The sequence below is a fragment of the Canis lupus genome, chromosome 6, assembly GCF_003254725.2.
Source record: "Canis lupus dingo isolate Sandy chromosome 6, ASM325472v2, whole genome shotgun sequence".
NCBI classification, from domain to species: Eukaryota; Metazoa; Chordata; class Mammalia; order Carnivora; family Canidae; genus Canis; species Canis lupus.
Genome location: NC_064248.1, coordinates 51,800,505 through 51,813,890, shown reverse-complemented (window position 1 = coordinate 51,813,890; position 13,386 = coordinate 51,800,505). Strand labels below are relative to the sequence as shown.

The window sequence follows — 13,386 nt, the reverse complement described above, 5'->3', positions numbered from 1 at the left end:
AATAAATGTACACGTTTTTAAAAAAATGTATCCCTTTAGGTCTAAAGTTTATAAATTGTAATACCTGTAAGTATCCTATCATTAGATACAATTCCTCAAAGCTGAAAAAAAAAATATCCTTGCTGTCTCTCCCCAGGATTATAGGTACAATTTATTTCTTACTAAGCAAGTTTTAATAAATATCTCTTTTTATCTTAAAAACAACCTGAGAGGTTTTAACTATCTTAAAAAGATAGTACTGACCTCCTCTTTAATTCAGGTTCTAATTTTTTCTTGATAATACAATCAATTCACAAGGTTTAAAAATCAAATGCACAAAATGGTAGTCAATTATTCCTATATCTTTCCTAAAGCAATCTTATGCTATCAGATTCTCTTCTTTCCAGAGATATTCTCTGCATATATAAGCAGATAAGTTTATATTTTACACAAATGGTAGCACACACTCATACTTCTCTTTTTTTTCTTTTTTTTTCTTTTTTTTTTTTTTTTTTTGGTAGTACACACTTTTACCTTTGAACAGATATTGACCAAATCTAAGGATATTAATTGATTTTGTCAAAATTATCTGACTATAAAATTAGAAAGTTACATGACTAAAGCTAAAATGTATATTTTTCTGGCACTCAGTACATTCACTCCTATGTCCTTGATGCGTTTCCTAATGAGAATAATGGGTATACCCTAATTTATGCAATATATCTGGTACTCAAAAATTGAATGTAATTTTGCAATTACTTATCAGAATAATTTAGAAGTGCTTTAAATTAATTTCTGATTCATCTTCAATTGGTTCTAACACCTTACATATCACTGATTCATCTTCAATTGGTTCTAACACCCAGCATATTAGTTTACACCTAATATATTAGTTTGAAGCCCCAATAAATACTCTTTTCCTTACTTAATGAGATTTAATAGGAACTAGTATTCAAAATGAAAGACATTTAAAAGAATATATTTTTTAAAAGCAAAAAATCACCCTTAAATGATCTATTTTGAACATTATTTTTGAACGCCAAGCTTTCATGAAGTTGTGCACATCTGTTCTATGTACTTATTTGCTATAAGATTATTTGTTTAGTGATTATGTGTAAATGTTTCATCCCAACCACTGCCAAATAAAATGTAATGAGAAGTATAAAAGCACAAAATACTGTTTTGAGTGTTTCCCCTTTTTATTATTTTAGTTTTGATTTCTAAATGCAAAGAGCCACGAGTTGGTTAATCACTTTTCAAAATATCTTTTGCATGCACTTATAGAATGTATTATGTAAATCACAGTACTTTATTAATATACTGTGTATATCTACTATATATAATTAACATTTTTGAAACAAAAATAGCAATATGTTCCAGTGAAGAACCAGAGTATAATACTCCTAATTAATAGAAAGGAATAGGGATATGTACAGACAAATTCTGAAAACATAAATGTTAACTTTTGGCCATCTTTAAAAGAACAACATTTATTTCACAAAACAAGGAAAAAGACAAAGCTGTTGCTTCCTACCCCACTGATTTGCTGCTTATGTTAAGAAAGGATTATCACATTAACACTACAGACACGATACATATAATAAATAAAATAAACCTCTGCAAGAAAATATGGTCCAAATTGTGAAATACAAATGTTTCGGAATGCACACAACTTGCATGAAAAAAATGTGATTAAAGAAGCCAAATCCTTCTATTAGCTGCAGTGAACCCCTAAAGCAATTTAGGAATTTGTTTCTTACAGACAATTAATCACATGCAGGCGTGCCAGATGAGAACTATTGATTGCCCTTTTCCAGGCTAGTGGCATTCAGACAGTAGACAGACAAATGCCCTAAGCAAGGAGAAGCATCTTTCGGCTTCTGCCTGGTGTAGCTTTTAATTGTTCTTTCCTAAAATGTGTGACATTTTGCTGTTAATCTTTAGTGTAGAGCTTACTCCTTTCTCTTTGAGCAATACACATGTGTTAAGTTTTTCATTTACCTTTACACCAAGGTCCTTCATAAGCTCAATCTCAAAATTCACCGCATCATATGGTAGCCTGAACTGAGGGATTTCAGAAATACTGAGGGGGATAAAAGAAAAGAAAAGAAAAAAAAAGCATTTGTTGAAAAATTATTAATCTTTAAAAAATAGCAACATATCTATATTGATCACTATTAAAAGAAAAAGCACCTTTTCTCAGAGTATTTTTGTATCACATGAGTGTGAGAATATCCAAATTTTACATACATAACAAAATATTATATGAACAACAGTAGAAACAGTAGCAAATGATGTGAAAATAAGTATAAACAATGGAAACAAATAAGTAGATAATTGGTCAAAAGTAAATCCAATACTTTTAAGTTTATTAAAGTATTTAGTTGAATTATCTACTAATAATCTATGAATTCCTAAGAAAATAAAATCTTAAAAACACAAAAGTTAGCTGAAACTATTTTTAGTGTTTAATATACATAAATACACATACACACATACATATATATTCCACATATACACCACGAGCTTGTTCAAATTCAAATCTTGACTTTGTATTACCATGCTGTATAGGATATTATGAGATTGGCTCCATTCGATCTACAGAACATTTTTTATAGTAAACCAATCTTCTTCTATTAAAGCAGTAGGTGTCCCAAAAGGATACAGTCATTAAAAAGTAATCCTATTTAATATCAGTGCTCGCTATTTGCACTTAAAAAAATGAGTCCTAAAATATAACCATTTCAACAATAAAAAGGTTTATAGAGTATCAAAGTTAAGGGCAAGTAACTCTTCAATGTTTTGTAGCAATAAAAAGGATATGTATGTCAGGAACATATAGTAATTCATTTATTCAGTTATCTACTTATTCAATAAGCATTTATAAAGTGCCAGACACAGCATTAGCTGCAGTGATTTCATGGTGAATTTTACCAAATTCCCACTTTCAATATATTCTCATTCTGGTGGGGAAAGTTACATAAATAATAATTACAATAGAATGTAGTACATGCAATGAAAGAGATATATTCAGGTACTACACATTTGTAAAATAAATAATTGTTGAAGATGAACCTAATGGATCCCATCACTGCCAAGTCTTTCAAAGTGCACATGCAGATTTTTCATTCTTTGGTGACTTAAGAATTTAATCTTTTCATACATAAAACAATTTGTAAGATACCATGCTCAGTGCTATGGAAAATACAGTATGTATTTTTGTTAATGTATTAACAGTATAAAATCAATCCCCTACACTTAAGGAATTTTTCATTTGGTTAGGACATAAGATTATATGTAAGAGTAAATGTGGGCCTCAGTCGGAGATAAAAATCTCAAGATGACATGTGTACTCTAGCCACCTGACCTTGAAGTCATCATAATGCTCTGGGCACTACAGTCAGAGGCCTTTGTACAGTATTAGAAGTGATTATGGATAGTTATATTGTGACATATTTTACTCTCAAATGGATGAGGTCAGCAGACTCATGTATACACACACACAGGGAGATGGGGGATATATACACACACACAGTACACTGTGACAAAATATCAATGTGAACAAGAGTATTTCAAAGGAGGGGAGGCTTATTATGGGATGAGATAATCAAGTAGGTGAAATATGACAAATGACTAATTCTCCATTAACTGGAGAAAAGGGAAGGGATGAAAGGACAAAGAAAACGCCAAGAAAGAGAAACAGAAAGGGGAGGAGGAAAAAAGTGTACATGCTGTGCTCAGGGAATGGCCAATGGAGCAAAGGGATGTTAGGGGTGTTGGGAAGCTTTATCAGGAACACCACAGCCCTGCGTCAGATTTCCTGAGTACTGGATGAATTCCTCCTTGTCACAGAACTTTAAATACCATCTACATGTAATAAATCTCACATTTTTATCCTCAGACCTAAATTCCAGACCTTTATGTTCACTTGAATTCTAATAGGTATCTCAGATTTATCATGCCCCAAACTACACTTTGGATCCTCAGAAAATTCCATTTTATAAGTTGCTCAAGCTTCAAATTCCTTATCTTTATTCCCTTACCAGCATAATTCCAAACCCAGGGACAGGCCATAAGGAGGTATATTGATTTAGACTATTTAAAACAGTTGTAAGACTGATTAAAATAAACCTGTTTTATATATTTACCATGAGCTGCTCTCAACAATGTCACTGATATTCTAAACTCTGTCTCCCCACCCTCCCAAAATACCTTTGATAGATCTAAATTCTAAATAATCACTATTGTGGGTGCCTGGGTGGTTCAGTTGGTTAAGCATCTGCCTTCGGCTCAGATCACAATCCCAGGTCCTGGGATTGAGTCTCCAATCGGGCTCCCTGCTCCCCTGCTCCCCTCTCTACAGGGAGCCTGCTTCTCCCTCTCCCTCTGCTGGACACTCCCCCTGCTTGTGCATAAGCAGCTCTCTCTCTCTCTCACACACTCCATCAAATAAATAAAAAAAAAAATTCAAAAATAAATAAATAATCATTATTGCTATAGAATTCTAGTAATAGGTTTTTAAGTTTGAATTTGTCCCATTTTTATTACCTATTCTTCAATAAGCATGGAGTTTTACAGGGAAGTTAATATTGGAAATTCAAGATAAACTGTAGCCACTGACACATACTGATTCAGCTACAAGCATTACTTGTTCCAACTTCCCATAGGCAGCATTTGTCTGCACCCTTCACTATTACATGTTCTAATGAAATGGTTGATTTGGAATTGATAAAATGATAGACATGATGCAATATGAATTACTTCAAGTCTAATATTGGGCAACTACGAGGAGTTTTTGTGTTTCAAATTAAAATTAAAGTAGGGACATTGTGTGAACTGTATCTTTAAAACTGAAATTATTTCAATTGTTAATGTTTTGTTTTATAAGAATGAATCAAAATAATTTTTATTACTGATCATGTGAATCTTTTTGAAAATAACTTTTTTGCATAGACTAGACAATAAACATGTTTAAAGAAAATCTCCAAGCATCAAATGTGCTAGGTACACACCACTAAACTGCCATTAAAAACAAAACAAAACAACAACAACAAAAAACCCTAATGTATTTGTCATCCCTGACATATTCTATATTTGGTTTATTGTTTTATTATCTGCCTCCCATCACTAGAGCGTAAGCCCCATGAGAACAAGCACTTTGCTTTGTCTGTATTTGAGCTCTAGTGCCTGAGAAAATGACCAGCATATAGGAGATCAATAAATATTGAAGGAGGTTGTGAGTAAGGTAAGGAGGGAGAGAGGAAGGATGGGAGGGAAGGAAAAGGTAGGTAATATCAGGTAATGGCTTTCCGTGTGAAGCTAGGTCCATTGTCTCCTAGATTATGGGAAGCTATTGAGAGATTTCAAGGAGAAAAGTTATATAATCACATTTGGAAACTATAAGAAAAATGAATTTGAAAAAAACAAATCAGGAAGCAAAGAGAACCATAATGGAGTCTACACTACAGTGGTGAGATATCAGGGGTATAGAGGTGAAGGGGTAAAAGGGCATTTTATAAAGTAATCACACAATATGAATTGCCAGGACACTGAAGAGTAGTGCACGGAATTCCCATATGTTTTGGGGATGTCATCCACTGAGAGAGCATATTCAGGGAGAGGAGCAATATGGTGAAGTTTATAAGAGAAAATGTCCAGGATTTGAATGTATGACCAGGACAGAGAGGTTAGAACTAATAGAGATTTTTAAATAATATAAACTTTAAATAAATTTTTAAATAGTTTGCAAGTAAGTGGTAACTGAAACAATGAGAGTAAATGAGATCACTGGCAAGATTACATGGTGAGAAAGGGGATAAAAGAATGAAAGAATATGACTGGAAAGATTACTTTCCAGGTTTGTTGTGCTTATGAAAACAAACTTCTATTCCTCTGTGCTCTTCTAACAATCAAAAGCATTGAAAGAAATTTTTCTTGTGGCAACCATATCCTTTAGTATTGTCAGTGGAGTGTCAGATAACCTAAAAACAACAACCCCAAACAAAACAAACCAAAAACTTTCTTCTATGTTCATGTTTCTTTCAAGTAAATGGAATTTACCTATACCAAATCCTATACTTTTCAAAGCACAATTCTAATACTTTTAATAGAGCTTTGCTTCTATTTATGGTACAGGTACCACACTTTATATCTGTGTTACATCATATATTTTCTTAAAATATTTCCTATTGATATACCTATTTCATCTAAACCCCATTTTTTATTGTCAATTAATATCAAATGAAACATAGTGAAAATGTTTGAATGTTTGAAAAAACTAAAGCAAAGGAAACCATTGCTTTGACTATCTTACATAACAAAAATGTCATAGTTCATGTATATTAATTTTTATAAAGAAAAGACAAAATCAAAAGTATACACATACAAACACACACATGCACACTTACAGTTTAATACCATCTTTATTTCTCTTTATTACCATAATATCAAGCCCTTTAACCTTTTCAAATTCATGTCCTGAAAAAAGAAGCCACAGTGGTAGGAAAGCAAAACTACTGATTATTTTAATATTGTCACCACATCAAAAAAATCAATCCTGTTCAATGCAACAGGGATTAAGTCCTTGCTATCTTTCACCAACTCAAGTGATTTTTTTTAAAAAAGTGGTTGTGATACTAATTCACTAGGGATAAAAGAATCTGTTTGGATGCAAAGGAGAAGGAAAGATAAAACTTGACATCACCTCTTTAAGCAATTGATTTCAAATACAAAGCTAATTTAATCTTTTTTAGCCACTTTGAAGATACAAGAGAATGAGAGGCATCTGTAAGTAAGAAAATAAATTAACAGGAAAAGGTTGTAGTTGTAATGCTGGCTAGATTCCAATGTCAGTTTTTATAATCCTGTAACAGTGGTACATAATGCCTCTTCCATGGGACGGTCCAAACAAGGCTGATTCAACATTTCATATTGTCCCTAGATACTGGGAACATTCAAAGGCAAAGGAAAGAAAATAAATCAAAAAAGAATTTTTAAAAAATGTTTGGTTATTAATCCAGGCGAATCTGTCCCACTAGAAAATGCTCAGCAAATACATAAAAATATACAAGTTTAGTGTTAGTTTATATGATTTAGAAATGCCTATTCTGCATTTGAGTTACAGAAAGATAGAGATGCTGCCAGCAACCAGAATAATCTACCAAAATTGTCCACACAGAATAATTCACAAACAGGGCTTGTTTCATTTTAGGCTTCTTGTGAAAATGCAATTAAAGGGCAAAAAGATTTTTCCTAGACTACTAGGGTAATACAACAATTAGGTTCATATTTTTTAAATTAGCTCACGTATTCATTGATGTGTATAATTGAAAAAAAATTTACAATGCTTATACATATGTTGCTAATAGATTATGTTTTTCCTAATTAATAAAGCTGTGGTAAAACACCATTAGAAAGATAGTCTAAATCATTCCAGCAAAATAATATATTAGGTATTTCACATTCCAGGAATAAATAAAAAAACTTTATAAAATATGTTTAATCCCTTAAAACTCATAGTGGTGAAGCATCAATTTAGAAAAAAAATAATTATTTCTTGACAATCAGGTTATTTTTTCTTCAGTTTATGCTTCAAATCCTCTTTAATAGGTTTTCCTATTATATGATACCTTGGCTTGATGATTAAGTCAAATAGTTTTATATTAATGCAAGCTTATCTTGGGTTTAGCATATAGTCATTTGACCAATATTGACATTTTATAATTACTGACACATATTTATAGGTTTCATAAAATATAGAACACATAAGCACAACTTTTAGTCAAAACCTGGTTAAATTTATTCCCTGTGATGATTAAATATGATTAAATATGATAAATTTACTTTGAGAATAGTTTAGTAGCCATTACACATAAATGCTATAAGTACAACAGATATGCCAAATGATAGTATTTTATAATTTAAAATTATCTAATGTAAGATGATATATTCATAAAAAATAACAATAAATTGAGTAATATTATTAACTTCCCAATCAAATTATTTCATTTTTACATCAAACATTTTAAGTAATATCCATTACCCATTTAAAATAAATTTTATTTCATTCTAATCACAAATGTAATATATGTTCATTATAGAATTCTATATACTTTAAATAAAGCAAAGTTCTCCAGTTTCTTTTTTTAAGATATGTTTATTTAGAGAGTACAGGGGGGAGGGCCAGAGAGAGAGAGAGAATCTCAAGCAGACTCCTTGCGGAGTACAGAGCCCAATGTAGGGCTCAATCTCAGAATCCTGAGATCATAACCTGAGTCAAAATCAATTTGGATGTTTAACCAACTGAGCCATCCAGGCACCCCCTCTCCATCCAATTTCTAAATATGGTTTGAATATCTGATAATCACTAATACAAAGTAAATATTTTTTATTTCAGTGAATCACTCTTCTGGGAATTAAAGACTGTAACCGAATCCTCTTTTACAATAATGATGCTGATTAATATCAAATATTAGTAAGGTATTTATGAAATAAAACTGCATAAATGTACATTAAATGGAACAATTTTAGTAGACTGACATAATTTTAATTAAATGTAAAAGTTAAGAGATTTTAAACTGAAAATATGTGAGCAGGACATGTCTATGTATACAACAGAATGTATTACCCCGTATTCCACAGAGCTAGGTTTTTCCTATCTCTAATTTCTATAATTTTCAGATATATCTCCATTAAAGGACAGATTCACAGGGATGAAATGAGTTTTTATATGATTGTTTCCTCTACCCATAAAATATTTTGCTGAGATTTATCTTAAATTCACAAAACTAGACAGGGAAATTTTTAAATAAATATTGCTTAATGCCAACTGTAAATTTAAAGTGAATAATGAAATCAAAATTGAGCATTCAAAAAAAGAACATTTAAAATACCATCTGTGAGCTTGAAGTTCCTATACGATTATGAACCAACAATATTCATAAATGTTCTACGCCATCATTTTTTATTCTATAAACATGAGAAAAAAAAGTAGGCATTACCTTAAACCACCAACATATTCTTGTTTTTCAAAGATAGTGATATCAGAGTAGCCTAATCGAGCCAAAAAGGAAGCACAACTTATACTTGCAGGCCCAGCACCAAAAAGAGCAATCTTTGCAGAATAGGCTTCAGGCATTTTTTCTGGAGGAGGCAGAGAAGGATTTCGAATTTGTGTGATATTCATTGCTTTGAATACCTATGGAGAAATCAATTGCCATGGTTAAGAACTATAAACTAACTTTTATACCCACAATTTGATGTTTCAAAGGCATTAGTGTTTTAAATGGAAATATAAAGTACATTTTCAGTATTCATATGTTACAATTAGAAGTTGTATTAGGTCAGGAAGATGACATCTTACACTTGACTCTTTCTCAGTCTTTGGAATCTCTTTTCAGGGTATCACCTCCTATAGGTGTCTCACATTACTTACACCCACTTCTAGGCCAAGTTAAGCGCTCCTGCTCTGAAATCCTTCCTATAGTATATGTTGTATGCCTCCAACATAAACACCAATGTCTATGTGTCATGTTTCCATGTTAGTCAGTAGAACATTTGTTCCTTGAGTCAGAGAATGTATCATTTATAAACACACACATATAACTTACACCTATATGTTTTAGTCATTTTTAAAATCATGTTACCATTGTACTACCAGCAGTTAGCACTTACCCAGCACACAGAAAACATTCAGTAAATAATCTATTGACATCTGCTTCTAATTATGATAGATTAGCTTTTTTCATTTAAAAAATTGTATTTAAATTCAATTAATAATAATGTATTATTGGTTTCAGAGGTAGAGGTCAGTGATTCGTCAGTCTTATACAACACCCAGTGCTCATTACATCACATGCTCTCCTAAATGTCCATCACCCAGTTACACCATCCGCCCCTCCAGTGACCCTCAGTTTGTTTCCTATGATTAAGAGTTTCATGGTTTGTCTCCCTCTTTGACTTCATCTTGTTTTATTTTTTTCTCTTCCCTATGATCCTCTGTTTTGTTTCCTAAATTCCACATGAGTGAGATGATATAATTGTCTTTCTCTGATTGAGTTATTTCGCTTAGCATAATATCCTCTAGTTTCAGCCACGTCATTGCAAACGGTGAAATTTCATTTTTTAATGGTTGCATAGTATTGCATTTTGCATGTGTGTATGTGTGTGTATCACAGCTAGATTAGCTTCTGAAGGATAACTTTTTACAATATTTTGGAAGCATTGAAGAGCCACCTGAAGTAAATCAGGGGCCAAGATCTCAGAGGAAACAGTAGCAGAGAAGTGATGACAGCTCAAAAGTTACTATTACCCTAAGAGAATCAACCACTTCATATCAGAGGGAGGAAGGCTATGAATCTTGTAGAGGATCACAGCTCAGAAGAGACAGCAAGAGATTTTGACAAACTCCTAGGACTACAGAGACACAGAGTTTGGGAAATTTAATAAGAGATCAGAAACCAGAAGCAAAAGAAAGTGCAGAAAAGTGAGCTTAATTTTTAAACTGCATAGGATAAAAGGCTAGGAATCTAAACAGAAAATCTCTGTAAAGAAAAGAACTTTCTGTACTTTGATGATCCAGAGGAAACAAAAACAAGTGTAATTGTTTTAGCTAAGAAGGAAGAACTCTATCAAACAATCAGCTGAAACTCTTGGAGAGCTATACTCTACAAGTGGGACAAACCAGAGGTAGACAAGCAAACTGAATCAGCTCAGCCCTTGTAAATAAAGGTGACTAGTGATTAAGTTCACACTGTATTTATTTAATAAATGATAGAATGGACATTCTGTGGAGAATAATAAGTCAACCATAGCATTTAAAAATTATCATATACAATGCCTGCTTTTTTGGCAAAAAAATAAAAAAGTCTAGGCTTGCCAACAACTAAGAACTAAAAACTGCCAAGAAATAAGAAAATAGAGATGCATATAAAATCCAGTAAGTGTAGTTACCAAACATAGATTTTAGAATAACAAGGATTAATATGTTAAAAAATTAAATAATAAGAATATGAACTTTACCAGAAAACTGAAATTTGTAAAAAAAATAATAATAATAAAATAAGTACAAGAAGAAAAGAGTGGAAATTAAAAAAAAAAAAAAAGAAAGAAAACTTAAACACATGTACTTAACAGCATATGGGACAGGTGATCAAAAAAGGACATGCATACTGGGATCATAAAAGGAGAGGAGGGCAGCCCAGGTGGCTCAGCAATTTAGCGCCGCCTTCAGCCCAGGGCGTGATCCTGGAGACCGGTGATGGAGTCCCGCATCGGGCTCCCTGCATGGAGCCCGCTTCTCCCTCTGCCTGTGTCTCTGCCTCTCTCTCTCTGTGTCTCTAATGAATAAATAAATAAAATCTTTAAAAATAAATAAATAAAATGAGAGGAAAGAAAGTGAGACAATAGTGATATTTCAAAAGAAACAGACCTATAACTTCTCCAAACTAATGAAAGACATGAAGGCAGAGTTCTAAAACCTTTTAAAAAGGTAGATATAAAGAAACTCATGCAAATCACAGTAAAATTACTATGAACCAAAGTAAGAAAAGGCAGCATTGTAAACAACCAAAAAAAAAAAAAAAAAAAGAAAAAAAAAGACCTTGTCAACAAGCAACAACAAAGGGCTAAATTTTTCCTCTCAAAAGAATTGACGGAAGAGAATGAAATGGTATCTTTTTGATCAGTGAATGAAAATACCTTCTATTTGGAATTCTATTCAGAAGGAAAATATCCTTCAAATATGAAGCCAAATTAAGACATTTGCAGGGAATGTTTGTTGGAAACAATAAAGGATATGAACAAAGGATAAGAATGAAGAGTATTAAAGGAAGTTCTTCAGGAAGGCACAAAGGGTACTGAGAAATATAAATATGTGGGTAAGTGAAAATGACCCAGACTATAGTTTACTATAAATGAAAACTGAAATACATAATAAAAGGTATCAGACGTTAAACTGAGTGAAAGTGCACTCTATCATAGCTTTGTCTAGGAAGTGATAAAAATAATATTTATTAGGCATTAATCAATTAAGGATGTTGTACATCTACAGTATCAACTAAAAGAATAGTGAAAGAATATTTAACAATTAAGTTGTTGAGGGGAAAGTAGAATTTTAAAGATACTTTAATAATAAAAGAAATAAATGAGAGAAAATTAAGGCAATAGTTGCGTGGAAGGGGAGAGTAGAAGAGAAAAAAATAGTAAGAAAGTGAATATAAATTACACACATGTGAATATTACATTACATGTAAGTGGATTAAAATTACTATTAAAGGATTAAGAGCATAAAAGTTATAAAGATTGAAAAAAGTTATTCTAGAGCAGCCCAGGTGGCTCAGCAATTTAGCACCACCGTCAGCCCAGGGCATGATCCTGGAGACCCAGGATCGAGTCCCACGCCAGGCTCCCTGCAGAGCCTGCTTCCCTCTCTGTCTGTGTCTCTCATGAGTAAATAAATAAATCTTTAAAAAAAAAAAAGTTATTCTATGCAAATACTAAACAAAAGAAAGCTGGTGTAGGTATAACAGTATCAGACAAATTAGACTTTAAGGAAAAATGCATTACTAAAGTTAAACAATAATAAAAATGTCAATCTGTCACTAAGATTTTCCTCTAAAGCTAAAGGTTAACTGAATAACAATTTCAGAATCTATAAAAAGAAAAAGAACTAAAAGTGAGAAAAATGGATCAATATTTTCTCACTATTTTCTTCTCATTAAAACTTGACTGTCCATACAAGTGGCCTATGAATACATACATATTAAGGATTAATTATGCAATATTTAATAGATTACCTCACAAGGTTATTAGCATTTTAGAGCTAAGTTAGGCAAATGGGGTTTTCTTGGGAGTGAGTTATCAGGGAGATAGGACTTGATGTTTTTCTTGAATTCCTTCTATATTCATCACCAACTACACAGATGAAGTAAAGCATTTCAAACTATTCAAGGAATATCCAAATTATCTTAAAAATTATACGGTGGCTGGGTGGCACAGTCGTTTAAGTGTTCACCTCTTGGTTTTGACTCAGGTGGAGATCTCAGGGTGGTGATATCAAGCCCTGTGTTAGACTCCATGTTCACCATGGAGTCTGTGTAAGATTTTCTCTCCTTTTCCCTCTTGTCCCTCCTACCTGCTCTCCCTTTCCCAAATAAATAACTAAACCTTTTTTAAAAATTAGAGCGTAATATTAACAAGTACTATAAGACCTAATAATGTAGTCTGAGCTAAATGGCCCCTACAAATGTCCCCACACATTTTGTTCCTTTTATCTTAATACTTTATCACATTTTACTGATAAGAAACTGATAGGCTTCCTCCCTTAGAACATAAGATCTTTATTTATTTATTTTTTTTAACATAAGATCTTTAAATGCAGATATCATATTTGAATTCATCTTTTAATTT

General features: G+C 32.2%; 1 protein-coding gene across 4 annotated transcripts in view; it reads right to left on the bottom strand.

Moving 5' to 3' along the window:
• Window positions 1-13,386, bottom strand: part of DPYD (dihydropyrimidine dehydrogenase) — a 796,351-nt gene that overhangs the window by 551,034 nt on the left and 231,931 nt on the right. For all 4 annotated transcript variants that reach the window (XM_025417538.3, XM_035718273.2, XM_049111637.1 and 1 more), the window contains 2 exons: window positions 8,979-9,175; window positions 1,981-2,062 (listed from right to left, as the gene is read on the bottom strand). In XM_025417538.3, the coding sequence (XP_025273323.1) occupies window positions 1,981-2,062; window positions 8,979-9,175 (279 nt within the window). The remainder of the gene's footprint in view (window positions 1-1,980; window positions 2,063-8,978; window positions 9,176-13,386) is intronic.